The 27,868-nt window shown below is 43.1% G+C and overlaps 1 protein-coding gene and 1 long non-coding RNA gene across 3 annotated transcripts in view; one reads left to right on the top strand and one right to left on the bottom strand.

Moving 5' to 3' along the window:
- The window catches only part of LOC117183998 (uncharacterized), a 130,621-nt gene that overhangs the window by 52,574 nt on the left and 50,179 nt on the right, over positions 1 to 27,868 (top strand). The gene's annotated exons all lie outside the window — the stretch shown is intronic.
- LOC6902465 (vesicle-associated membrane protein-associated protein B-like) lies at positions 23,135 to 24,295 on the bottom strand. Of its 2 annotated transcripts, none has more exons than XM_015181048.2 (2): positions 24,214 to 24,295; positions 23,135 to 24,138 (listed from the first exon to the last, which is right to left on the bottom strand). In XM_015181048.2, the coding sequence occupies exon 2, from the start codon at positions 24,118 to 24,120 to the stop codon at positions 23,458 to 23,460; it is 663 nt and encodes a 220-aa protein (XP_015036534.2). In that variant the 5' UTR covers positions 24,121 to 24,138; positions 24,214 to 24,295; the 3' UTR covers positions 23,135 to 23,457. The 2 variants fall into 2 exon arrangements, with proteins under 2 accessions (XP_015036534.2, XP_033235713.1); XM_033379822.1 differs by having other exon boundaries at positions 24,194 to 24,288.

The following is a 27,868-nucleotide window of genomic DNA, read 5'->3' as shown; positions in this document are numbered from 1 at the left end:
AAAATTGAAGGACAACAAAAGCGTTGACTTGAAGGCGCCACCGGTTTATTAGTGCACAAAAGCGTTAATTGCATTTAACGCGATGCCCCTGCACCCCCCTGCATCCCCCTTAATACCTTTTCTCAGGGGTCTCCGCCAAGTGACAATGAAACGCCCATCACGTCCGCCGAAGAGATCCCGAACAGGGGAGCCCAACGAGACGAGATGGCCATAAATCGAAATCAAATCAAATGCCTGGCAATGTGGACTATAAAATACTTGGAGACAACTTTGTTATGCCCTCGAAAAAGAAGGTATGGCGGCTCTGAGGAGGTCTTTGCAGGGCACAGAAAGTGATGGACATACCCTAGAGTAACGAGACCCCTCTTTGATATCTACGAGGCTTGCAGTGAAGCCTTCTTATATGTAGCACCCCTCTTAAGACCTTCAAAGCCTCTCCAACCAAATCGAACGTCTGTAAAGGGCATCAAAGCTTCTCTCTCCCATGTTCCCTGCTTTTTTTGTGTCCCTGTTTTGGTTGCTTTTGCCACTGGCTTTTATGAAATCATCCACAACTTTATTTGTTTTCAATGGCAATATTTTTGCACAACCAAAAAAAAATCGCCGCACTCCGAGTACGAGTACGTATATCTCGCAGATACTGCGATGACATGAGCGTTGCCAACTAGTCGGAGGAGTGGTGGGGTGGCGGTTTTTGGGGTCCATGTCCGGGTCCGGGGACGGGGTGTACCCAAAGTGAATCGCTTTTTATTAGTTGAGGCAGCTTGCGTTGAATTGATTTGTTGTTATCGCATTGTTTGTGGGCTCTGGACAGCTGGATAGATGGATAGATGGATGTGGATGTGGATGGTGGATATGGCTGAAGTGGACGAAAGGATCTCTCGTCGCTTCTCGCTTGCCGGGTACGTGTCATGTGGCAATCAAAATTGAAAATAAAAGGCAACAGCTGCGTTGTCAACAAAATAAATCAGCGCCAGCAATTTCATTATTTGACAGTAAACGCGATAAACTGTTTCGGTCATCCCCCCTCCCCCCTACACCCTCCTGCCCTCCCTTGGAGCAGCTGGCTCCCTCCCACCCTCGTAGTGGCCGGGTAAAAGTTCTCTGCTTTTGATTGTTTTTTGTTAGCCGAAATTTAAACAACTTTTTCCGGGCACCCACCCTGTGCCCTTTTGTCTGTTAAATATTCGGGATGTACACAAAACTAATTTACACACATTTTTCCCCTCATTACCAACTTTGTGATAAAAAGCCAAATATTAATGCAACATTTTGTGGGTTGCAGGACAAAAGCACTCGAAGGCTTGGGCGACCCTCAAATGCTCGGGATCAGCGGGCTGTGGGAAGATTGGATCGCCAAAGAGCTCTATAATATGGCCATCGCTTGGGGTCATGACAACGAAGGGGTTCTTGGCTTCACTTTTATTCCCTATTGGCTTTAAAAGTGCCTTCGATGCAGTCTAGATTCTGTGATTCGTGTTGGAGCCTACATTTAGGCTGGCAAAGTGTACAATAAACCCTTGAGACCCTTGAGAAGAGAGCCTTTCCCCTCCTGAAAGACTGCCAATTGGTGCCCTTTGTGGGGGAGCGGATCGAGACTTTGATAACCGGCGACGAATGGGAATATTTGGCCAAAAGAAGAGGTCAGGGTGTAGGGGTTTCAATGGGTATGGCGTTCTTCAAATATTTCCGTATAAAAATATAATTATTTAGATAGGAGAAGTAGGTAGGTAGGAACCTTGTCTTGGGCAGCTCTCTGTTCAAAAATAGGAATAATTTAGTGGATTTTGGTGACCCCAGTGCTACCACAGAAAGCAGATAAATTTTCCAAAGTTAAGAGGTTGTATAATATTTATAATAAATAAATTTTGAAGATTTGTCAGAGTTTTGTTTCATTGAAGAACGAGACTTGAAGACTTGTTACAGGGAATATGTTCCCTAAATTTGTGTTTTACCACCAAATACATCACAGGATCATTTCTGTAGTCAGTCTTCACCAAAGACCCACCAAATTTGCCCAAATCCTAGTCGGTTAATCCAAAATCCTAACAGCTCCCTCCAAAGAATGGTTATTAAATTTCCCAGCACCTTTTTCTCAGTACTTTCTCTAGGAAAAAAGTAAAGATAAAATTCCCTGTACCTCTGCGACGATGAAAACCCAAAAGTATTTACCAATTGTGCTTGTTTTTTTTTTTTTTTGTTGCAAGTGTAGACTGTACAGACGTACGTATACAATTAGCAGCTTCCTCTCGACTTATTTTATTAATTGAGCTGCAAAAAGTTGAGCCCCTATAACCCGACCCCAACCGAAGAGCAGACGACAACACACCAGGAACCAGGAGGCAGGAGCCACAAGCCAGGAGGCAGGAGCCACAAGCCAGGAGCCAGCAGCCAGGAGCCAGGAGCAACAGGAAACCGAGCCAAAGTTCGTCGAGTCACAGTCGAAGTCATGGCAACGTATGGAAATCCCCATGTGCGTGTGTACACAAAAGTTGCTCTGGGAATTGGGAATGCCGGGTGGACGCCCAACCGCAGGAGGCTCAGAGGCAGGGCAGGGCATAGTCTGAGATTGAAGCCAAAGGAGGGAATGCTAGCAGGAATAAAATTTCATTAAATACACCAACATCAGACAAGTGCACGCAATTATGGTAAGATAGTTAAGTTTTTGATTGTGGGAATCACGCATGAGTACGCACCCAAAGCCACCCCCAAAGCCACCCCCAAGGACCCCCCCCAGTACGCACTTTCGAAGGTTTCCAGGGGGCTGTCTCTCTCTCTCTCTCTCTCTTTGATTTCTTTTCTTTTTCTGTGGCAAAAACAATTCCCAACTTGAGTCGTGACGCAAAATTTCGTTCGTTTTGTGTGCAAGGATTTTAGTTTTAACAATTGCCTCAATTTATGTCGCAAAACTTTTGCCCCTCAACGTACGAGTAAGTTCTTTGAGGGGGGACCTAGGGGGGTGGAAAGGGAACTCAACTATGCGTGTAATAAATTTCAATGCCTGTCGTTTAATTAATGATAACAAATTGAGAGGGGGGAGTGGGGGCCCAGACATGGCGACAATAAGCCCACCTTCTGTAGAGAGTCGCACAGATGGAGCCCAGACACCACACACGCATTGGCGTTAATTCAATTTCACAAATATTGACATATGCTAATTCATACAAATGTTTGCCGAGGCCACGTCTTAGACGGTGGGGGATAATTGATTGTAAAAACTGGCAATGAGCCGCATTAAAGCCCAATTATTTGCAGAAGACATTAGGCCTCCCCTGTTCAGACGTGAGATGATTGAGTGGCGTCTCAGCGATTAACCCGAGGACTCTGGGAGGTATTTTCCGCAGACCCAAGGACGCTAGAAGGGATTTTCCGCAGAGCAAAGGACACTAGAAGGGATTTTCCACAGGGCAAAGAGGAGATGTACTGCCAAACTCATGTGACGGCTCCAAGGGGCAACAGAATGCAATGCCTTAGCCATTAACTGAATGGACTCGGCCCTCGAGGCATTGGGCACACAATTGGGCTCACTTTACACTAGCTGGGATGCATTGTACCGCCCGAAAATATCGAACAATAACTCGACAATCAATGGCCCATGCGAGCCGAGTGGCCCAGCCAGGCAGTGGCTTTGGTCGCCCTCTAAACTGGAGTCCATCGTCATCATCATTGACGGCATCTGAAGTTGATGGCCAACACATAATGGCAGACTAATGACAATAATCGCCTGGGCCGGGGCCTCAGTCCGGGGCCTGGGCCTGGACTGAGAGATGTCGAAAGACCCATAAGCAGTTGGAAAATTTATGGCCAAGGGCATTGGCAAATGGCCATGTGAATGGGCCTGGTTAAGTCTGGATAGCAGCACAGCAGGACATTCGATTTTATAAATGAGCCATGCCGTGCGTTTCTCTCTCTCTCTCTGTCTCTCTCTCTCTGCTTATATGAAAAATATGTTAAATTAATGCCCCATAAACCAAAATGTGTGCCCTCTAGGGCAGGGGCATGATGTGCTAGTGGCAGGCGGAAAAAGGGATCTTTAAGGGGTCTCAAAGTCGTAGAGGGTACCTCTATAGCCCTAAGAAAGGTCTCCATTGGGCTCTGTTTGTGGCTGCTGGTCGGGTTAGTCGTTGGACACCGCAAGGTCGTCGCATTCCCCAGTGAGTGAGTGACTCTCTAGCTCTCTCTCTGGCTTTCTCTGGCGTCTCCCTGCGTCAGACAGTAGCGCAGTCAATTTATTAAATTTAAAATCTTTCTATTTTCATTTCTCCTTTGTACATACATATATTCTCCCTGGGCTATGACCTCGTCTGGTGTACACACGTGGCGTTGGGCGTTGGGCGTGGCCCTGAAGGCGGCGGCATGCACAACCATTATTGCTCCATTAAATTTGTAAGTCAAGCATTTTAATATTTGGGCCAAACAATGCAAACGAGAGGCAAACCAACCAAACCCACCGGGAGAACAAGAACGAAAAAAACCAAAAAAAAAACAAAAAAAAAACGACATACAAATATAAAACACAAGGCAAATACTCCTCGTCGTTGCACACGCGATCCCTGGAGGAGCAGAGCAGAGCAGAGCAGAGCCCTTGGTGCCGCAGCAGCAGCAGCAGCAAAGGCAGTGGCACTGCAGATAGATATGCTGGCATTTTGATGCTCTTGCGGAGGGGGCAGAATATTTTTTAGATCAAAAGAAGCCTCGAAATACGTGAAGATAAAGCCCTGTTTCGATGGTTAGTATTTCCTCTGCTTGGAACAGATCTACAAGATTGTTTAAAGGACAATAATTTGTTTATAATTTTTCGAAAATAGGACAGACAAAAATTCGATACTAGGCCTGAATGAGTGATCACTTTCTCGTACTTGGAATTGGCAAAATATGCGCAAAATCTTTTTTAAAGATTTGTTGACGTAGCGCCCTTGCATTATTTTTACGCGGCTTCTCCTACGCGGATTTTCACAATTTTTTTAATGGATTAAATAGAGAATTGTACGACCTTTAATAGGGTTTTTGCTTTGCGTCAATGGAGGGGATTTACCTGAAGATATAGCAATATATATATATAGATTCATTTAGATATAGCTGATCTATTTTTTTCATGTTATTGAACTTTGCAAATTTTTTAAAAATTATTTTTGTATGGTATGGTCTTTTTTTTGGAGTTTATTCCTTTAGTGGCCTTACTATTCCTTATTCTCTATAGAATAAGCTACTAATCATTAAAATTGTCTAAAAAATGTCAGAGCTACGAATTTTTTAGTAAATCAACCCCTTTTATAAGGCATTAAGAACTATAAATTGTTGTATTTAAGCACTGTGATATCTTTAAAGTATAAATTGACAACAAAGGGCTACCTATATCATTTATTTACCTTAGAAAGGGTATTATAATCTTCGGTCCACGATGCTGACCTTTCTTTCTTGTTATAACAGAAGCAGCAGCAGCACAGCAGCAAAAGCAACTACAAAGAGAAGCAGCAGAGCAGAGGAGCAGCAGAGCAGCAGGGCAGAGAAGAGCAGCAGAGCGGAGCAGAGCAGAGCAGCAGAGCAGAGCAGCAGGGCAGAGCAGCAGAGCGGAGCAGAGGCGCAGCAGGGAAGGGCAGCAGCAGGGCAGAGCAGCAGCAGAGGGAGTCAAAAGGAGCAACGACTACGACGACGACGACGACGACGACGACGACGACGACGACAAAGATATGCAATTTCGCATATGTACTTATATCCTAGCGACATGAAAAGGATCAATTGTGGCAAAACGAATTGCATACGAATGCGATGCCAGTCCCGCGCGGTGCAGAGACCATGGCTGGGGGGCTAAGGGGGGGTGGCATGGGGATGGTACGCTGAACGACAGTCAGCTCTCGAAAGCAAAACGACAAAGTAATCCCGGATTTGCATTTTATCGGAATGCGGCGACGGCAAATGGAGGGCAACGTTGTGCTCCTCATCCGCTGTTGTTGCTGCTTCTGCTTTTCACTGAAGACAACATACTACAAATACACGTTATTTCATGGGGTTTATGCGGAGCAGGAGAGTCGCGAAGTGCAAGAGCCCTAGAGAGAGTCTGGAGAATAATAACCAAGGGAGAGAAATGCTCTTCTTTCTACCCCTTCCAAGCCGAACGCATAAACCATCTCTCCCTCTTGCACCCTCTTTGGGCATTCTAGTGGCGTCTCTTTCTAGCCGTAAGTCAGTCATTTGCATGCGTCGCATATTTGTCGTTACAACAGCCAACTGTTTGTTATGCAATTGTAGTCGGTGAGTTTGTAGAATCGTCATCTCTGGGACAGGAACTTGCTGACTGCCACAACGTCACTGACAGTGTGTGCCTTATGCGTGTGTGTGTGTGCTTCCTTTTTTTTTGCCAGAGTTTTTGTGTTTGTGTGTGTGTTTTTCAGGCGGCAGCTTATTCATATTATATAAACTAAATGCGCTCGCGTCTTGCGTAACGAATTGAAAACTGCAATCCTTGGGGGGGCGGGGAGGAAGGAAATTGTGGAACAGATCTCCCTCTCTCTAAAGGAAAGAGGAATATCATTCAGGAAGAGCTTCCCAGATGTTAGGAAGTGGTCAAAACCTCTAAGAAGGGGCACGGGGAGGGGGAGGGAAAAGAAAACCTGCTAATAGCCTGGGTGCAAAAAAAAAGCCGAGTGTTGACATTTGTAATCAAATTTTTTGGGGGGGGGGGGGGGCCTGTAAATGTTGTTATCATCAATGGCCCAAAGAGGTAACAGCTTGCCGCAAGGAAGTCTGGAATGGGCGTAGTACGAGGGGGCCATATGAGTTATATTTTTGACACGACCATAACAGACACACACACACACACACACATCGCCACACACACACACACACATACCGAGAGTTATAGAAAATGTGCGATTTGCCAACTACGTGACGCTTTTGTTGGATCTTTTCTTTGGGCAACAGTTGCCAGTTGAACCCGTCAGTGCCCCCCCACCAGCACCATGCCAGGCCTTATCCTGTCCGTCCCTCCATTCTGCTTCCCTGCAAATGGCAGTTACTTTTCTTGTTGTTGCTGGAATTCCAAGTTGTGCCCACATTTTTTAACGTTTTGGCGAGAAAACGCATTAAAATTTGTTGCACGTCGCATAAATGCTTCCACTGTGTGCGAGTGTGCCAGTGTGTGTGTGCTAAACGAGCTAGCAGGTTGGCCAACAGAGAGCGGGCCCAGAGAGGAGTAGTGGAAGGAGGAGGGGGAGGAGTAGCATAAAGTTGGGGGATGGAGTCCGGGTTAGCTGGCGAGAAAAGTTTACTACGCCACTCTGCACTGCAGGCAAATAAATTTGCGGATACCGAAACCGAAAACAGCACATAAAATCACAGCCAGACCGAGAGATTCCCAGCAAAAGGTGAACGAGAAAGCACCAAAGGGGAGATATAGATACATGTATAGAGAGAGAGAGAGGGAGAGAGAGAGCGCTGGGAGGGTCAGGTATATCTGGATTACAGTTGCGTCGGGGCTATCCTTGACTCGACATTGCCGGGATTACGCCTCGGGGTCAAAGAATCGCTTTCATTTGGATTTGCACGCATTTGAAGAACCATTTGAAGAATTTTTGTATCAATTTTTGGAGATGAAGAAACTGCAAAAGGGCGAGGCGTTTCAAACAGTTTTATTGGTGGTTTTTCAACTGACAATCGAATGGAAAATAATAATTGTAATTTTTTTTTTCTAAAAACAAATTAATAAAAAATAAAATTTATATATTTATTTAATGCAAAAATCTGCTGATTATAAATGGAATATCAAAATTTTTGTTAAAACAATGAGAGCGATAAGAATTTTAATTTTAATTTAAAGCAATTAATTTAATTTAAATTCTTACATTTATTTAATTTAAAATATTTCTGCTAAAAATGGGGATATCTAATGTTTTTTAAATAATTGAAAGCAATATACTGGATTATTTTTTAATAGTTTGCTGGCTTTCGATTGATTTTTATACACAGCTAGGGTTTTTTATATTCCCATTATAGTTTTAATTATTTCTTTGTTTCTGTGAATTTTCATCCTGGTGCTATAAAATTTACATATATTAAGGGCACTATTCAAAAAAATTATTTAATCTATTTTTATACTACTAAATTTGCTTAATCATGTTGATTTCTTTTATTATAATTTGTATGTTAATATTAACGCTTTATGTTTTTGTATTTTATATATATTTATTTTCTTATAATTTTATTTATTTATTTTTGTTTACTTTTATTTAGGGCATTTATTACCTAAAATGATTTTTAGTTCTAAAAATGTGCTTAATCGTGTTTGACTTGTTTTATTAAAAATTTAAGGTGAATATTTGGGCTTTGGTTTGTTTTATTTTATTATGCTTTCATTTATTTATATTTAAGGCTTATATTACCTAAATTTATTTTAATACTAAAAATTTGCTTAATTCTGTTTGATTTTTTTTTTTTTTTTTAAATTAATTTTAATTAATTTTGGCTTATTTTAAATTAATTTTCTATATATTGATTATATAATATTTTTATTTATTTTATATATTTTTTTTTGCTCAGATAAAACTTTAAATAATTTATAAAATTATAATTATTCATTTTTAAAGCCCCTAAAAATCGAATGATACCTTAAGCCTCTCGCAAAACCCTCCGTCCCCTTCTGTGCTCTGTCCTGGCGCCCATTCATCAACACTTGACTGGAAAGAACAACACTCATCGTGTGGCGTTCACTCTCCGTGATGGAACTGTACTTGGCTGCTTATTTCCGCATTATTGGTAACAGTTCATCATTAACCGCAAGTCTGCACTCGGCCAACGCCGAGCCCAGCGGTGCCCCAACCACAAAATTCCCTGGCCCTGCCCGTAGTCGTCGCACTCGCAGTCTTCCAAGTTAGTTATGGCCAACCAATCAACAATTTAGCATGCCAAATGTGCAATCTCGGACCACTAATTGCAGCGCATTAATCAGAGGCAAGTAGACAGACATTTAGCACACAAAATGATAGAGACGGATCTCCAAAGGAGCACTAGGACGCCTCTACTACAGCCACTACTGCCACAGCCCACACGCATCCCATCAATGGCAGCTGGCAATTGGTTTATTGGGCCCGAAGGACGCCCCAACTCTCTGTGTACGGCTCTGGTGCTCTGCCGCTCAGGCAAATGAAAGAAAATTGTAAATTGCTTTTAATTAAAAGGCACAAACATAAACACCTGCTGCCAGTCCTGGCCGCCACATACTCGTACACGCACAGAAGACAAAGAAAAGCGGAAATGAAATCGCAGCTAAGCTACGACCAACAACAATGCCACAATTCCCATACAGAACCAGGCCAGGGCACGACAGACACAGAGAGAGCCTTGGCAGCCAGCTGTTGGGGCGTCCCTTTGTCTATCGGCTGTGGGTGAGAGGACATTAATAAGCCCCCAGTGCGGTGGATCCTCCTAGAATCCACATGCAAAGACTACTACAAGGACAAGGAAATATGGCGGCATGTGTTGCGCGTTTGTTTATAAATCGCCGGGCCGCACGGTACCCAGGCAGTCGGAGAAATCCTTGAAATTGTTACTCATACGCACTGTGTGTGTGTCTGTGTGGGGTCTTTGTTTTCGAATCGATTTATGCAATTAGCCGGGGAGCAGGGGCCAAGGGCTTAAGACCAAAAATTGGTCTTATTTCTCCCTTTAGTTTGTTCATTAGAAGCCCTACGAAATTCTACCCAAATCAATCCATTCGGGGCCAATGCAAATGCACTTTCACTGCGAGAAATGGTCTCGTATGTCGTTTAGTTCATTCGAGAACTGGTCTCTCTTTGTTCTCCCTTTCGGAAGGTTACTCCTTTTTTCCCAGTGTCGTTGCAAAGCTGCTGTTCCGACTTGTTGCCCCACAATGTGGCCGCTGTCGCAGTCGTTGCATTTGCATGCAACACACTTTACCGGGGAGAATGTGAACATTCTCCGAACGAAACGAAACAGAAATTGAAAATGCATCTTCTGTGGCAGCTGAAGCTGGCGCTGGCTCTCGAGTCAGAGCCCAAGTCGAGCCATAAATAATGCGGCATTATTTTCAAATAAACTCCCCAAAAAACAGGCCTGGCCACACAGCCCTTTTCCTGGGGGGCGCTCCCTCGGTGGTTCGGTGGTTTTGCAGCCAAATGATTTTCACACATGAGGAACGTGCAAAACTGCCCATAAATCTTGGCGGGGCTCCCTTTGGTTGGGGGTTTCTCTTCGAGTTCCCTTTGCTACTCCTTTTTTCCTTTCTTTCAGAGGTGTTTCTCTTTGGGTTTTTGCTTTATTTTTTCTCGTTTCCCTTTGGTTGTATTTTATTTTTTGGTGTGCCGCCGCTTTCATTGATTCTGCAGCAGTGAAGCGAAACAACAATGGCAGGCAGGCGTGCATTGGGGGGCGGGGGCGGCTGGCAACCCTGGTGGCATTGTCGTTTAGCCTTTTCTACATTTGCAAGTGAAATGTTTTGTGGCTTGTCAGGCTCAATGAGGCGGGGAATGGGGAACGGCGGCAGGACGGTTGCAGGGCTGCAGCCACTAACCAAACCAATATGCAATTGTAGCCGGCAATGCCAAAACAGATGCCAATAGACAGCGTTTGGCCCCAAAAAGTAGGCCAAAAAACGTTACCACAGGCATTCGAGAGTCCTGGCGAAGGAGAGCGGCTGGAGAGAGTAGCGGGTGGCAAACACGACACAGGAAGGCCGACTGGCTGGAAGGAAATGTGGAAATGAGCAATGCCTGTATTGGCATATTCAATTTCGTTGATACAATGGGCGGCATACACCAGGCCACATGACAAATGAAACGGCATCGCAGACAGGGATTTCCATGTCCGATTTGAATAAAAGAAAGCCAGGCCAAAAGTTGCAGGTTGGAAATTGTATTTGGTATCTAAAAATTTGTGGAAACTTTAAAGAAATCTACATGAGGAAAATTTATTTTAATATTATAAATTATTAAATGTATTTATTCAAATATATTTAATTTTTGCATTAAGAAGATTTCTTAAAATTTTGTTTATTGCTGAATATACTAAAAAAAAATACTAAAATATTACTGAAAATTATTGTTCATATTTAAAAATAAATAAATGAAATAATTTTAAATAGATTGAAATAATACTGAAAATAATACTCAATATTAATAAATAAAAATTTAAAAATACTAAATTTTCGGAAATTATACTGAAAATAATACAAAATATACCAAAAAAATACTGAAAATAGTACTGAGCGTCCTAAAAAAAATGCTAAATATTATAAAGAGAATTTTATTTATTGCTTCAAAATGTAAAAGTAATAACAAAAAATATATAAAAAATACCTGTAAAATATTTAATATAGTCTAAGAATACTAAATATTCAGAAATAATACTGAAAATAATACAAAAATATAATGAAAAATACAGAAAATAGTACTGAATATTCTGAAAATACTGAAATGCTATTCTAATTAGTACTGAATTTACTGAAGGGAATTTGGATTGAATTTCTGGAAACCCAGAACAATACATACTCAAAATTCTATTCATTGCACATATTCTACTGCATTTTATACTTTTCAAAGTTTGTTCAATTTAAGATAAATTTTTTATCTTTTTTTTGTTCATAATAATTTATTTATATATATTTTTAGTATGATCTTTTATGTGCTTCGAATGTTGCCAAGCTCCCAAATATTCCTGTATTTTCATACCAAAAACCATTCCCTCTAAGCTTTTGCCCCTAATTACATCCAAAAATGTTTTTCCCAAAATTTGCAACTATTTTCTCACTATTTTCTGGTGTGTTTTTACCCATTCTGTACTATATAATTCACCGTGGATCTGAATTGCATTCTTTTGATTCACTTAAGATGGCATTTGGTGCATCTCCATTGTGGCGCAGATTTATGGCAAGTTAATATGGCCATTCTCCATTTCAGCCATTTCAGATGGCATGCCCAGAAGAGGGCATTGCAGGGCAGGACAGGGCAGGGCAGGGCAGGGCTATAGGGCGGAGGCCAGGCCAGGAAGATGGGCATAAAAAAGTTCTAGTTGCTGGTCTCCTCCTGGGCTCCAGTCAGCTCGGGTCCTGGCACACGGCAAATTATTAGTTGAGCATGTGCCAAAAAATATTGCTGAAGACGACGGCAGTCTCAGGACCGAGCCCGGGCCACTCCCCATGCTCATACCATACCGGTGTCGCCCATGGCATTCCTCTCGGTAGAGAAAAGAGAGTCTTGGCACTGGGTCGCAAAAATTTATGGCCGTTGTCTGTCGCGGACAAAGAACATCTTTGAATGTTGTATAACTTAAGTGCCAGTGCAAATTTTCTGCCACTTCATGGTCCACACACACACACACACACATGTGAATGCACTTTTACAAATACATATATAAGGATGTGTGTATGTTAGTTTTTGTTGCCATTCGCATTTATTTTTGGGGCGGAATTCCCAACTTTATGAAAAGGCATTTGGCAATTTGGCGCAGCTCCTGAGTGCAGCCTCCCAGAAAACTAGGACTCACCTCCTGACACTCGGAATTAGAGATGAAAGGCGGCCTGTCCTGGAATTCCCCTTGTTCTGGGGAATTCGTGATATAGCGTTACTCCTGTTGGGGCTGTTGCTAATTGAATCGAGATTAGATGAGCTCTGGATGAGCAGCCGCTCTGAGGTCAGCATTGGATGTATTCGCCATGGATTTCGATTGTAGAGAGTAGAGGATGGGGTATTGTGGTAGATTTTTATTCATGTAGGTGTGTGAAGATTTACAGTCGTGATGAAATGATAATTGTTTACATATTTTGATGTACTTCCTGGTATTTTTGGATTTTTCACTGAGTATTTATTGCTTTGATATGTAAAAAAATTTGAAAAACATACGTATAAAATATTTAATATACCGAAATAATACTGGACACAATGAAATGTTACTCAAAATAGTACTAAATATACTGAAATATAATTGAAAATAATACTACATAAATACTAAAATCTTTATGTCCTTCAAAAAATTATAAACAAAGACGTATAAAATATTGAATATACTGAAAAGTACTGAAATAATACCGCCAAATTACTGAAATAATACTTAATATACTAAAAAATACCGAAAAATACTGAAATAATACTTAAAATACTAAAATATTAAAAAAAATGAAAAAATATACTATATAAATATACTGAAGATTATTTTATTTATTGCTATGTAAAAATATTATAAAAACCATTTTAAATATTTAATATAATGAAAAAATAATAAATATACTAAAATAATACTGAGTAAAATTGTTAATTTGATTTATTATTTATTGCTTTGATATATACAAATAATAAATAAAATATAGAACAAAAATACATATAAAAAAAAACTGAAATAATGCTATAAATTATGCTGAAACTATCACAAAATATACTGAAACTATACTGAAAATAGCACTGAAAATACTGAAATATTATTGCAGATACTACTGAATATATCAAAGACAATTTTGCTTGCATTTCTTGAAGATCCAGAGCAATAAATACTCAAAATACTCCTATAAATCTGTTCATCGGCTCTTCTATAGAGCGGATTTCTGCCAATGCTAGGCATTTGATGGTCTCTATTTCAAAATAATTAAAAACCACTCCCATAATGGCTTCCCGCCGTGAGCGTTTGATCTGGAGCTTGGGTTTCACCTAGTCGACTCCAGCAGTTTTGTGCGGCTAGCGGTGGTGGGTGGGGGGGGGAGTGCAAATACGTACGTTAATTAAGCCAAACACTTTGAAATGGACAACTAGTGGGTGGCTAGTGGCGGGTGGCGGGTGGCGGGTGGCTGTGGCACAGTGCGGTCTCTCAATTTGCCAGGCAGTTAAGTGCAACAACAGCAACAGGAGGAGAACAAGAACAACACAAGTTGATGCAACAGCAGGCAGCAAGAACCATAAACAAAATGCAATAATGCTCAACATGACACCGAAAACCCGCAGAAGTCCAAACGGACAACAAGAATGGTCTGGACGGCCGCAGAGAAGCGGACAAATGGACAAATGGACAAATGGACAAACGGACAAACGGACCAGCGTTTATAGCCGGACACACACATATGTCCCTGTGTGTGTGTGCACGAGTACATATGAAATGGACAATGGACATAAGCACCCTGATATTGGCTTAATTAAGCAGTAATAATTGCGCATAAATATAACACAACGGAACGCAATTCCGAATCGGGAATTTGTAGTGTCTGCGGTCGCACTGAATGCCATTTTTGGTTTGTTCGGTCAGAGGTGGCTGCGTGACCAGAAACTCACGACTGAAGAAATAATGGCAATGGCAACAATAATCGAATATCGAGACAAAAGAACGCTTAAGGCCTCTTTAAAACGGCTACAATTTATGTGAAAGAAAGTGTGTCTATTCCTACAGAGACCCCAATACTTACCCTCCCATATCTGTGCCGTGACTCTACCATCCCCGACCTGAAAAAGAACACTCGTATACCCACCTTTAAGTAGATCTCACGCTGTCATCCCCATGCCGAAATCGTTTTGAGGTCAGCCGTGTTGGATTTCCGATATCAGATTTCAGATTTTTGCGGGGAGATCGGATTGGATCGGCTTCCATTTTAATTATTCACGTGACTGTACGGCCGAAGCCTTAAAGCCGATTTTAAGCCAATTACACAAAATTGTTGGCCATCATTATATGCAGCAGTATTATTAATATTATTATTGCCTTTATTGTTATTGCCCTGGCACCCGGAACATATGTTGGACCATTTGTAGCAACAAGAAAATTACACAAATCGTTTAATTTTGTGCAAAACTTTTTTGTCTTTCCGGTCGGAAGCGGGGGCGCGGAGGGAGGGGGGAGGGGGGATACAACCCACCGAGAGAGTCATAAATTTTATTGTAGCCCCCGCCCGCGTCTGTGACATTTTTACCTGTGACATTTCCATTGTTGCGGCTCTGGTTCTTCTTTTATTTGTTTGTCGTAATTGTGGCGAGACAAAACAAAAAATCCGCATAAAAAAACAAGAGCGATTACACGGTTTTTTTTTTTTTGGGAGGCCGAAGCTGTGGATACACTTGCTCAGCGAAGAATAAATACAGCTCGTAGAGTGAGGTTTAGGCCTCAAATCGTATGAATTTTGGCCCAGAAAGTGGCTTTAAAATTTCGCTGTTGCGTTTACTAAGAATTTTTTGGGGTATGCCTTAAAAAACGCATACCCACTGAAAGAGTATGGCCATACGGCGGGGCAGAATAATACAGGGTCGTTAAAATTTAATGAAAATTAAAATGAAAATAATTTGTGAGTTTAATTTAATTTTATGATGCCCCGAAGACTCGGGCATTGCTGGCCGCTGATGGATGCCTCGAGAATGAACCAATTGCGCCTAAAACTATGCAGCAGATCATAAATCAAGAGCATAAATTACCAGTGGCTGTCCTGTCAGGGCCCGGGCCCAAGGCCAAGCAGCAGGAGAGGCTCCTTGGCGGCGACAAAGATGGAAAAACAATTCACAATAAACGCAGGGACACACACACACACACACACAGAGAAGAAAACCCGCAGCAAAGGCAAAATAAAAGATAACAATAACAATAACGGTAACGGTAACAGTAAAAGCAATGTTAACAATAACATTACTTCAAATTTAATTTAAATTATTGCCCCCATTCCCCCGCTTTTGGCCAAACAATTGCCGAGATGAGTATCTAACAAAGATTACCTGTAATGTGCCAGAGTATTAGCCAAAGTCCCCAACCACATTGCCTCCCAGATGCCAGAGCCAGACCGAGACCGAGACCGAGACCCCACCATCTGCGAGTACTATAACAATAAGGACGACATGTGTGTGCCGCTGGCAGACAGGGGAGCTTAGGTCCACAATGGTGGTTCTAAAACGGCCAACAATAGGCCACATTGGCCAGGAGTTCGCGTTTTAGATAGGAATCGTCGTCGCGGTCGGTCCGAAGAATGGGTATATGGGACCATCGCCTGGCTAATATTCAATGTAAGCTGCGAAACCATTGTCAGCAAAGAGGATTGCGCCCGGTCGGCCAACAATTAGTTTATATTTACCCAAATGAAACGCCGCTCAAATGAGGGATAAGCACTTGCAATTGTTGGCAGGGGGCCTGCATTTATGGATATCTTTGATATGGGTTTAATTTTGAAAACTTTCCCCAACTAGTTCATGTGCAAAGCTTTTCAGGGCAAAACTTTTGGGCTGGACTTCTGTTAACATGTAAAAACAGTTGTATTCATGTTTTGGATTGCAAAGTTTGTTGGAGACGAGGAAGTGACAAGGCATCTCTTGAGTTTCGAAAAGTAATTGCAAACTGAGAGATGGAAACATACTTTGATTATTAGTAATCGACTTTGCTCTTGGACAACGCCTCAAGGCTCTCAGGGCAAGAAAAATGCGGTAGAGTAGAGCAGAAAGAGCGGACGGAAGAAGGAACCCAAAAAGATAACGAAAATGTGCGTGTGAGCAGGTCGCATGCCTCGAATTGCATGTAGGAGGATCCAATCAAAGAGAAATTGAATTAAAATGAATATACTAAGGCAGAAATTAACTATTCCTGTTAATACTGCCACTAAAAAAGCTTATCATACCCATGGATTGTTGTTTCTGAGCTTCTGAGCAGCCAATGTGTACCGGAAAAGGCAGGAAGTACCATTAATTTGAGAGATACCAAGCCAACTTGCAGTATTTTAGTGTTTAAACAAACGGCAGTCCCCCGCAATGAGACATCTGCCAATATTTATCCATCATGGCCCAATAAAATTCCAATTTTTGTCACGCCATAATTGTTTTTCAGGTGATTTGAACTAACTCATTAAAATGAAATAACGAAGCATCGGCAAATTAAATTGCAAAACACATACACAATTCGAATATTCGGAGGGGTGCACCATGGTGGGGGGTGCGGTGCGGCGCGGGTGTGCCACTAATTACAAAAACATAGCACCAACAGGCGACAGGCACAGAGCGACAGCAGCAGCAGCAACAACATCAGAATGGGAGCCGGATCCGAAGCCGGAGCCGGAGCCGGTGCCATACAAAACATTCATAAACTTGATTTCCAGTTGCATTTTCCATTTCCAGCAGGATGTGCATTAGCAATTCAAATTCAATGCTCGCCATTAAACTCATTAACTGCACACAGGACTCGTCCGCCCACCCAAGGGACTGCCAGACAGATAGACACAGCAGCACGGCATCTAAAACTACATAAACAGCATGGATATTCCTTTGGGTTGGGTTTCCCCCCAATGATGGCGGCCGGGAGCCATAAACAGCGGCACAGGGAGGGACAACAAGGAAGCGGAGGAGAGCCCACCTTTAATGACCATCGATCGACAAATTGAAGAACCGTCTTCATTAGACATTAGGCAGCGACAACTGCGAGCTGGCTAAGTGTTTGCCTCTGCAGAGGGTACTTTTTCTCTCGCACTCGATTCTCAGGGGCTTCCGGCTTGGGTAATTTGCCTAAACATCTGGGAGGCACTGGTCTGGTGATGGTAAAACAATAGTGGGTGGAACGAGTGTACAAACGACAGGCGGAGAGATGTCGTACCCTGTTTTTGGGATGGGATTTTCGAGCAGTTTGTATGCTTTCTCTGATGGGATAGATGGATATTTCTGTTCAATTTCCAATGTTCTTGGAAGGTACTTGTGTTCCTTTTTCAGGCTTATGTTTAGCACCCAAAATATAGCCTTTTGCTTCGATTGTGTGTAGTCGAAACATCCCGCCACACCAAAGGGTACATAACTAAGAACTTAAAGCATAAAGTAGGTAGAAAAACCCCCTGACTCGGGTCGTTTGCATAGAAAAGCCATTTGCACGCCGTTGAGTTCAACAGCGACTAGGACTGGGACTGGGACTTGGACTGGAAGTGGATGTGGAACCAGGACTGAAGCTGGCACTGGCACTGGCACTGGGCCGGAATAGTTGACTGGCTGCCAGAGAACGCTCGAGGGCACCCCGATTCCTAGAGGTGGCAAAGGATAATTGACTTTCAAATCAGTTTGCTATAAATTTTTATCGGTACTCGTGATGCTGTTGCTGGCAGTTCGAGTTGGAGCTCGAGGAGCAGAGACCAGGGACCAGGGACCAGGACCGACGATAGCATAGCTCGCGGCGACAACGGCATCGACAACGGCTGCAATCAATTGCCAAAGTCAACGGGGGCAAGCCTGTGATAATTGCCAGCTCCATGGAGGTACCAGAGAACCTTAGCTATAGAAGGAGTACCCATGGCAGTGGCAGTGGCAGTGGCAGTGGCATCGACAAAAACGCCACTAATGAGTTTTATTGAGTAGCAGTCCGGGTGGCCAATGCCTCGGAGCGGACACTTTTTCAGTCCGCTCCTTGGCTAAAAACGAATTTGATGACGCACGGAAGCAGTTAATCAAATCTGCAAGTGGCCTTCGAGCTCCCTGAAGGGTCAGCGTAATTGCATTTACCTGTCTCACACATGGAGGACTATGGAGGACCATGGAGGAGCAGCACCTGCCGCCGGTGCCGGGCTGCCGGGCTGCAGGGCTGCCGTTGGGATCCAATAAAAATAGAACAAAAACCCGATTGCCAATGGAAATGCGAATGAAAATTTGGCATAGGCACGTAAATTATGTGCTGCCAATTAGCAGGCAACAAATTTCTGCACGCCATTCTTCTCGAAGGTCCTTTAGAAAAATCGCAAAAGGAAATGGCAATGGCAGAAAAATGTGACCAAAAATACGCACAAAAAGCAAAAAATAGAAGTGAAGAAATCAAAGAAAAGCTATTTGGTTGGGGGGGGGAGGTTTCGGTTGGGCCCGGCGGTGGGGGGAGGCGTACATCTATGGCACTCGTATAATAGGCAAACACAATGTAAGGCAAAAACGGAAGAAGTCAGGGTAGAGTCGACTGGGCAGTGGCCTGTAGGGTCCTTGACGTTCTATAGGGGAATAAGGACCAAGGAATTGGTCTCCAACTTTCCTATATGCCCTGCCTTCATTTCCAGGGTATCAAAGCGGGGGAAAAAAAATGTATATAAAAATAATTTCGTCACGACATAAGTGGCATCATTAGAGGAAGTATGTTGGCAGGCAGCCCACCCACAAAACAGCCTTGACTCCCCGTCACCGACTCGCCTTCTCCTCCCCCCCCACCCCCCCGACCGCCACCCCGTTACGGCCGTCTCAAGTGCCTGACGCAAAAAAGTCAAACAGGAAAGAAAAAAGAAAGTTATATATATGTCGTGGCAAGTGCTGGGGCCCGCTGAAGGCGTCAGATTGGGGGCGTGTACCAGGCCAGTGGGCAGGGGTGGGTGGGGCCACTGCGAATGAGTGCGAAGAAAACATGGTAATTTTTCATAAAAACCGCCAAATGCGCACACAACCTCAAGCGAGGCAAAAGGAAAACTGGCAAAGAACCGAAAAAAAAACAAAAATAAAAGAAAATATATAAAAATGCTGCCTTCCTTTTCCTGCTTGTACCCCTTGGAGAGGGTATGATGGACCGAAAGGACTCGCCAATTTTCGTACCCCCACTTTGGCACCCAATAAATCTGCCAGGGTATCTCGTAGCTTCGTTCCTGCCTTTTTGCTGCCATTCCTTCGCGGTTTTTTGTTGCGGCTGGAATGTGTTTCAAAGACAGAGGGAGGCTTCTTGGGCGGGGGGCGTGGCATGTCATGTTTATGCGACGTCTTTAGCCATTTAGGCATGCGAAATGCGTTTGCCCCGAAATCCTTTTTACGTGAATCCCCAGCCCAAGGACAAGACAACCCCAAGCCATATGGAGGGATCCAATGGGGGGGGGGGGGGGGAGGCGTCGGCGAAAGGCGTGCGGTGTGGTTGGCCGAGGAAAAACAAACTTCCACCGGAAGTGGCAAACGGCGGCAACGGAAATGTCAACAAAACAGCAAAACGCTTTCGGGTGGCGGCGTGGCGGCCCCTCCATAAATCCCGGCTCCACCCGGCTACCTCCCAGGCCACTCATAATCATTCCCTGGTGAAATATTATCAAATTGCGGCAATTGATTTAACTGCCGGCGGGTCTACGTGACGGCTCCTTAGCCGGGGGTCCTGGCCGAAGCCAAATCGCAACTCAAGCCATCAAACTCCGCACAGATCTCGCATTGCAGATGGATAGTTTTCTGGCAAGATAAAACACGATGGTCTGTCAAATCTGATGTACGCACGGGTTCTGCATACAAAAGCATTGGGGAACCGAAAATTGAATTCGAAACCCGATGAAAGATGATGAAAAATCCACACAACAAATTGTTTCAAGCAATTATTCAAAGATAATTGGCCAGGAAAAAGGGTTTCACGGGGTTTGGAAGTCTGTTTTTGTTTGAGCGGAAGAATCTTTAAGGAAAACAGCTGTTAAAGTGAGGTTAGGTCTGAGAAAAGACGCTCAAGATCCAACTGATTTACTAAAATTAAATTCCTTAAAATTGCTCATTAAATTCCGTCTGAAATGGCGACTCAAAAAGCATTTTCCCAGTAAAACCCATCGACAATTAATTGAAATATTTAATTATTTAATTACACACCAGGCGGAAAAAAGGTGGCGTCCTCACGCCAGCTCCAGGCTGGTGCCTGATTAAGACTTGTAAGAAAACAGACTGGAATTCGGGGAAAAGGATTTTCCAAGCCACAAGTCAGAGGCATTTTGTCGCCGTTGATTTATTTGCGTGATGTAATTGAAACGCCTGTTGCCAGTTGCCAGTTGCCAAGGGGACTGATCAAATGTTGTGGAGCATAATTAGTGCTTTTCTCAAAAATAGATCATAAATAATCGCCCCCCAACGAGAACGACGCCACAAGGAGCCGCAAGAGAGGCCTTGCATAAATTACCTAAATGTTTCCATCTTGCCGTTGGCCTTGGCACACGACAATGGTGGACCCTTATCCCTTTTCTGTCTCTGCCACTGTCTCTAAGTCTATTCTGGCAACGCGTCGTATGCGCAATTTTATTAAATTACATTCGTGTTTTGGCAAATTAATTACGAAATTATGTTGTCGTCTGGCGCCTAACGAGCTCTATCTCTAGCTACGGCTTCCCTCCCTCCCTCCCCCTCCCCCCTTTCGAGTCTCTAGATACATATGTATCTATCTAACTGGTTGTTGGGCTGTGGGCGGCCTTGTACGGAGTACGCCATGCATTTCACTTATCTTTGACTGTCAGAGTACGCCAGGGGGCGGGGGGGGCTCCATAGTTCATGCATATTAAAAGTAATTTCAGCTCATTTTTGGCATATTTCGTTGTCTGGACGTCCTGCAGGACGTGGTCCATTTGAATGGACCGTGTCGCTGTCGCAGTCGCTTTCGTTGGGTTTGATTCTGAGGCGAAATCTCAGTGGCAATAAATTTGGCTTTATGTTCATGCCTTGCTTACCAAATTGTGTGTCCTTCCCCCACCCCACCCCTTTTTGCTTATCTAATTAAAGCGCAGGCAAGGTCAAAGCTCATTCATTACTCATACGCATACGAAGCATTAGCCGGTTGCCCAAATCATTGTCAAAATAAATTACACTAATTTGTTAAATCGCTGCCAAAGAGCCCAAGACATGGGCTCTGTGTGAGGGCGAAAATGAAAATCAAATCAAATGGCTGGCAACGTTTTAAGTTAAAAATCACATTTGCATATTTTCTGCATAACAATCAGTGGAGCAATCGCCTGTGACGTCAGTGGAATTGGCGAATGCCGACACCAGCACACATGATGCCACACACTGAGAGAAATAGAGGACTCCAAACGGGGGCCAAGGAAGTGCTCTCCAGTGCCTTTTTCTGTCTATTTTTGCTACCTGTTTGGGATCTCCCTGCGACTTTTGGCAAATTGCTTCAAGCTTCAAGCAGCAAAATCAAGACGATGCCTTTTACCCACGACCATTCATTGGAACCGAGCGGATGTGTACGCTTCATTTATGCATTCATCAATCAGCTAACCAAGTGTAAATTTTTTTGCATTTCCCTGCGCGTTGAAATAAAACAGAGAATTTGAATTTAACAGAAACACCCCGTCTTCAGCTCTCCCTCTCCCTGGCCCTATTACTCCATAAAAAACACCCCCGCCCCCTTTTGGCTAGAATGCTTTTGTCTTTTGGGCTTTTACTCCGCATCGTAACGCATCCTATCGAATGGCTCCCTCGTTCGCCCTTCATTTATTTTATTTTGAAATATATAAATCGCACCTAAAAAGTATGCTACACTAAACTTTGATTCATGGCGCAAAGTTTCCGTGTGCGCTGTGGAAATTTCGCTTTTCCTTACGCACACACACACACAGAGAGAGTTTTCCGCAGCTGTTGCCCACAACGTTTCGGTTCAACGCTTTTTACGTGCTCAGCTGCCACGCCCCTCGCCATCCCCCCCGCCCCCCGCCCCCGGCAGCAACTTCTATATGTTTAAATTTAGCTGGAAGGGAGATGGGAAAAAAAAAAATCAACCAAATGCCAGGCACCGAAAATTTTTGCAATTTTCCCTTGCGCCCATTTAGCACTTGGCCATGATACGCAGTTTTCTCTTTTATTTGCTGTGAAAATAATAGAATCATAAACTGAAACGACCAGGAGTCGGGGTCGGGCCCGGCACGTGGTCCGCTTTGAAGTGTTTGATGAAATTTTCAACACTTAATGATGGCACACGCAAGTAGAACAAGGAGGGGGGACGTGGTGGAGGTGCAGGAGCAGGATCCCTGCAAAAAAGGACGAGCCAGAGCCATGTCCTAGACCAACAACACATCATAAACGTCAACGGCATTGACCATGCACCGCACAATTGTGTTAACCAAATGAAGCTGCCCGCAATCAGGCCCCATCCCCAGCCCCAGTCCCAGCTCCAACCCCATCACCGTCCAGTCGCTGGCCCTGTTGCAGTTCAGTTTCAGGCTTTCAGCCGATTCGGCGACTACATAAATAGCCAGGGCCGGGGTTGGGACCGGGCCAATAAAACCAACGAGCCACTCCAAATAGGCTGCATGGAAATTCGCGAAAAACCCAACCAAAGGAGGAACAGTAGTCCGTACCCCACTGCCATACCCTATAGGATGTGCCCTGAATGTCTGTTCGTTTTCGGAATATTTAAATCCTTTTTTTTGGGGCTAATTGTGGGCTAAGAGACCTTTAATGAGAGTTAATTTTCCATTCAGCTGGGATATATTTTTTTTTGGGATATTCCTTTATTATTTAAATGATTTTTTTACAGCGTTTTTTCGTACTTTTTGTCAAAAATGTAGCTAGCTTCTTCCTAGTTTTTGCTTTAACAATTACATTTATCCAGGTTTTGGTTTTGCTTTTGTTGTTACTTCACAAATTTTCGATTATAAAATGCCCTGAAAAATCTAAGAAAGGCACTTTTTGGATTAAACTAGTTGTTGTAGTGTTTTTTGGATAGTTTTAAGACAAAGCTTTCTACCTTCTAGAGGGCTAGAGGTGCCCTGCTGCTGCCCATCTCCTGGTTTTTGTATCTTTTTGTGGCGTTTTGATGGTGCAGTCCTATTCAGGGCAAGTATGTGCTCAAAAAGAAACCCAGTATGGCCGAAACAAAGAAAATTACAATATACAAGAACGGCCTCTTTTTCTCAGCCGGAACTGGGACATAGTCCTCGGACGGTGTCTTGAGGATCAACGAGTTGCGGTAGTTTTCGAGTAGAATCTTCAAGTGCAGATTCTCTGTCCGTAGTTCAATGTTGGTCTCCAGCAGCGCCTCCTTTGTCTCGGCGTTGACGGGACGGACAATGGTGGCCGCACCGCCTACGGAAATGCACCGGGACTTCTCGAATACGCACTTCAGCTTGGCATCCCATAGCTGCTGCGGCTCCAGCTCCAGCTCCTTCCACAAGCCATTCAAATCGCTCAGATCGGCATTCGTCGGTGCGTGGACGCTTCGCACTAGGAAAGTGTCTGTCTTCTGCTGCTGATCGTGGTTGAGGGGCTGCAGGCAGATGCCCACGTGGATCGACCGAAGGGGCGGAATCAGGCCAACGCTTGGACGTACAAAGTAGCGCCTTGGTGCGGTTGTCTTGATCTTGAAGGCCAGTGGCGCCTCCGAGCTATTGCGTAGGGTCAAAATTGTGACAATGGGCTGATTGAAGGGACCCGCAAAAAACAACTCATGCTCCGGATCAATGATCAGCGGAGGCTCGTCGGTTGGTTTGCTCATGGCTGCTGTTAGTATGGCCTGAAAGAAGTATTATTTATAAATATAAAATATTATTTGAGTTGATTTCGCAAACCACAAACCAAATGAGCTTATAAATTGTAAGAAAAAGTTGAATGTGAAGGTTTATTCTTTTCTTAAAAATATTGAAGTTTTTTCTAATGATTACTTATGAAAAGAATAATTGATTCTGGCATACGAATGGATGTAATACCAGCAGATAGTTCCTGGACCTATTCGAAAGTATTTGCATTCATTTTGTGACATAAGGCACTTCAGGCATTATCACATCATTATCGCACCCGAAAATTAGCATGCTGCCACCTCTCGCCACTCGCCACTCGCCATTCGCCTCTCACCTCTCGCCACTCGCCTCTCGCCACTCGCACCTGTGCCTGGTTTTGGGCAGTCTGCCTGCTGTTGTCACTTTTGGCCAGCAGCTGCTGTTGTTCGTTTCCCCCCTCCCCCCACTCTGGTTGGGGCTCCAGCAGGGCTGTATTTGTTGCTTCGGTTTATGGCTGGGGAATTATGCTGTTAGTGTTGTTTATATTTAAAAATATGCTTAAAGCGTTGCATTGAACGCGCCAAACGGTTCGCCAATTGCCAAATAAATTACGAAATTTACAGGCAGCCCTAGCAGGGAGTGTGTGGGGGGCAGGGAGGTGGATTCCAACACGAAACGAAGTAACTGAAGTCCCTCGCCAAAAACAGTTTTCCTGCTGCGAATGGCTGCTGAGTGTTGGCCCATTTGGACACAATCAACGGCAACATTAACGATATCGCCTTCAAAGTGCCCCCCGACCCGACCCAAACCCAACCTCAAAACCCAGAACCAGACCCGAACCCAAACTCGGACCCGGACCCGGGCAATGGCAGGGCAAACACGCAAGCCCCCTTCAATGACAGACCCCCCTCCCCCAGCCCAAAAGTTTTCCAGGTGAAGCAGATGGCCTTTACAGTTTAGAGATGGGAACGACTGGGGAACGACTGGGGAACGACTGGGGTGCTCGTGAAATACGGAAAAGCGATGACAGTTTTTAAATCCAATAAATCTGGTTCATACGATAGTTTTGTTAGAATTTTGGGAATTGCTTGTGACTTTGAAAAATTTTACCTTGCAATTTTTTCGATATTAATAGCTATTATGCAATAATACATCGATTTGCTTCAAAAGTAACAGTAAACAACATAATTGTATTTTTCTGTGATCATTTTTATTCCATTTTTACAGATTTATCTGAAAAAAAATTCTTATATTTTTGTTATAAGTTTTATTCTAAATACCAAATTTATGGTTAAAAAAAAAAAAAATTCTTTACTTTTTCTGTGTCAATTTTTATTATAAAAATCAAATTTATCGTTAAAAAAAATTCTTATTTTTTCTGTGATAATTTGTATTCCTAAAATCAAAATTATCGTTTAATAAAAAAAAAACTTTTATTTTCTCTGATAATTTAAAGAACTAACATATCAATAAACAAAACAAATCCTATTTTTTCTGTGATAATTTTTTACCTAAAAAATCTAAAAAACAAATTTATCGTTAAAAAAATTCCTATTTTTTCTGTGATACATTTTATTATATAAATTATAATTATATTCTTATAATTATTATATTTATCGTTAAAAAAAATAACAACAAAATCCCTATTTTTTCTGTGTTAAGATTTATTAAAAAAAAAATGTATCCTTTAAAAAATATTTTTTTAGTGATAATTTGTATTCCAAACAATTTATTTATAAACTAAAATACCAATTTATCGTTAAAGAAAAAATTCCTATTTTTACTGTGATAATTTTTATTCTAGAAAAAAAATTTATCGTTTAGAAAAAAATCCCTAGGATTATAATCATCCCAGGTTAAATAATTTGTGAGTAATGTACAAAATTTCAATAAAAACAGGCAGGTTACCGTCATTGATGGGCAGGGTATTTTTAGATGAAAGACTTTTGCCAACAGATGGCTTAGAAATTGTGGGAATGCCATAAGTTTTATTTCCAAAGGTTCCCCTAAAGGTATTAGCTCTAATCCCAACGCAGAAATGTCCTCCAATGATGTACTCCCATTTGTATTTGCCATTTCTGAAGTTCCATGCCCTCACGATGTCATCTCTGGCTATAAGTTTACCTGGCCCAGACGCCAGAAGAGTTCCATGTGTTTTGCTTGTTGCGTGTCCACTTTCACTTAGTTTTCAGGGGTTTATGTGTGTGTGTGTGTGTGTTTGTGTGTGTGTATATACTAGTGCGTCTGTGAACAGGTGAGTGTGTACCGAGAAATTGCGGTTTGTTTGCCAGGTAATTACATTTTGGCATTTTCTCTGTATGGGTTTGCCTCCACCTCGCACCTCCTGCCTGCGTCTGTGTGCGCTCCACTACCGCCCCAACCGCTCTTTCTCTCGATCCTCTGTGTGTGGGCATGTCAGCGTGATAATTATGCGACTATAATCGCACTTTTACATGCCAGTCCTCGGGATGGCGATGGAGGGTAGCGAAAGGCGGCCACTGCCGTGGCGGCAAGGACTTGGCTCAACTTGGAACTTCGAACTTGGCTGGAAACACTTGAACCTTAAACGAAATACGTCGTCAAGCGGCAAAAGTCAGCAGTCCCAGCTAATTAACTGGTCACAAGGTACAGTACAGACTTTACCCACAACTCGACTTGGTCCGACCTCAGCTCCCTCTCCCTCTCCCTCTGGCTCTCCCTCTCCCTCTCCCTCTGGCTCTCCCTCTCCCTCTCTGTCTCCACGACACACATTCATGCAATATTTAAGGCAAGAGTTGGCCGGGCTTAAACAAAAGCGAAAGGCATGTTTAATCATAAGAGCAAAAACAACATGGAATAGTCGCTCGCCATTGCCGTGTTGCCAAAGGCTTGAAGGTTCGCCTTCGTTGCTCGCTGCAGAGCTAAACAGCAGCCGAGAAGTCGACGTGGCATACAAAAAAGGGTTAAGTAAATATTGAAGTGAATAAAAACCATGAAAAAGGGAGCCAAGCAAAAAATTCTTAAAAAAGAAATCCAAAAAAAAAGAAGGAGAGGTAATCCAGCTTCAGGGGACGAAGCGTTGGATACCCTGGCAGATAGTTTTTCGATGGTTATCGAATGGAAAACAGACGTTGGTTACTATAAAAGGCACTAAACCGATTGGGATAATCTTTGGCGGAGTTCTGTAGAATGATGTGAGATGATAGATGATCACTGATGATAAATCACTGAAAGAAATGTATATAATAGTTCTCTAGAGCTGTTTAAGGAATGTATAAGGTATCCGCGCGGATCCCAGGCAAAACGCTGCCTTCCTCCCGACCGAGGGGCTCTCCCGCATGACGCGCGCTGCGTTTTAGGGCTGCGTTTTGCCTGGGAGCCGCGAGTAACAGCCTTTTGGGTCACTTGATGGTGCTGTAATGGCATTGTCACTGGAAAGATGCAGTCAACGTCCCGAATAATACAATCCAAACAATAATATTATTATTATTATTATATTAAAATATAAATCTAACGAAAATCATGAGTGCCAAACCGGAATATATATAAATATATACTTTAAAAGATCAGAAAGGCATCCATTTCTGTTTCTGGGCTGCATCGTAATACCCTCTGCTGGAGTCTGAAACGGGATTCCTACATATATATGTGGCAAAGCAAAGTGAAACGAAATGAAACGCATACAGTTAACTACTCTTTTGGCCATGTCGCGGACGGGGGGTGGTGGGGGCTGGGGCGAATGAGCCAAAGCCAAAGCCAGCGCCAGCG

This window comes from Drosophila pseudoobscura, chromosome 4 (assembly GCF_009870125.1).
Source record: "Drosophila pseudoobscura strain MV-25-SWS-2005 chromosome 4, UCI_Dpse_MV25, whole genome shotgun sequence".
Taxonomy (NCBI): domain Eukaryota; kingdom Metazoa; phylum Arthropoda; class Insecta; order Diptera; family Drosophilidae; genus Drosophila; species Drosophila pseudoobscura.
The sequence above is the reverse complement of the archived record's forward strand: the minus strand, read 5'-3'. Positions and strand labels throughout refer to the sequence as shown.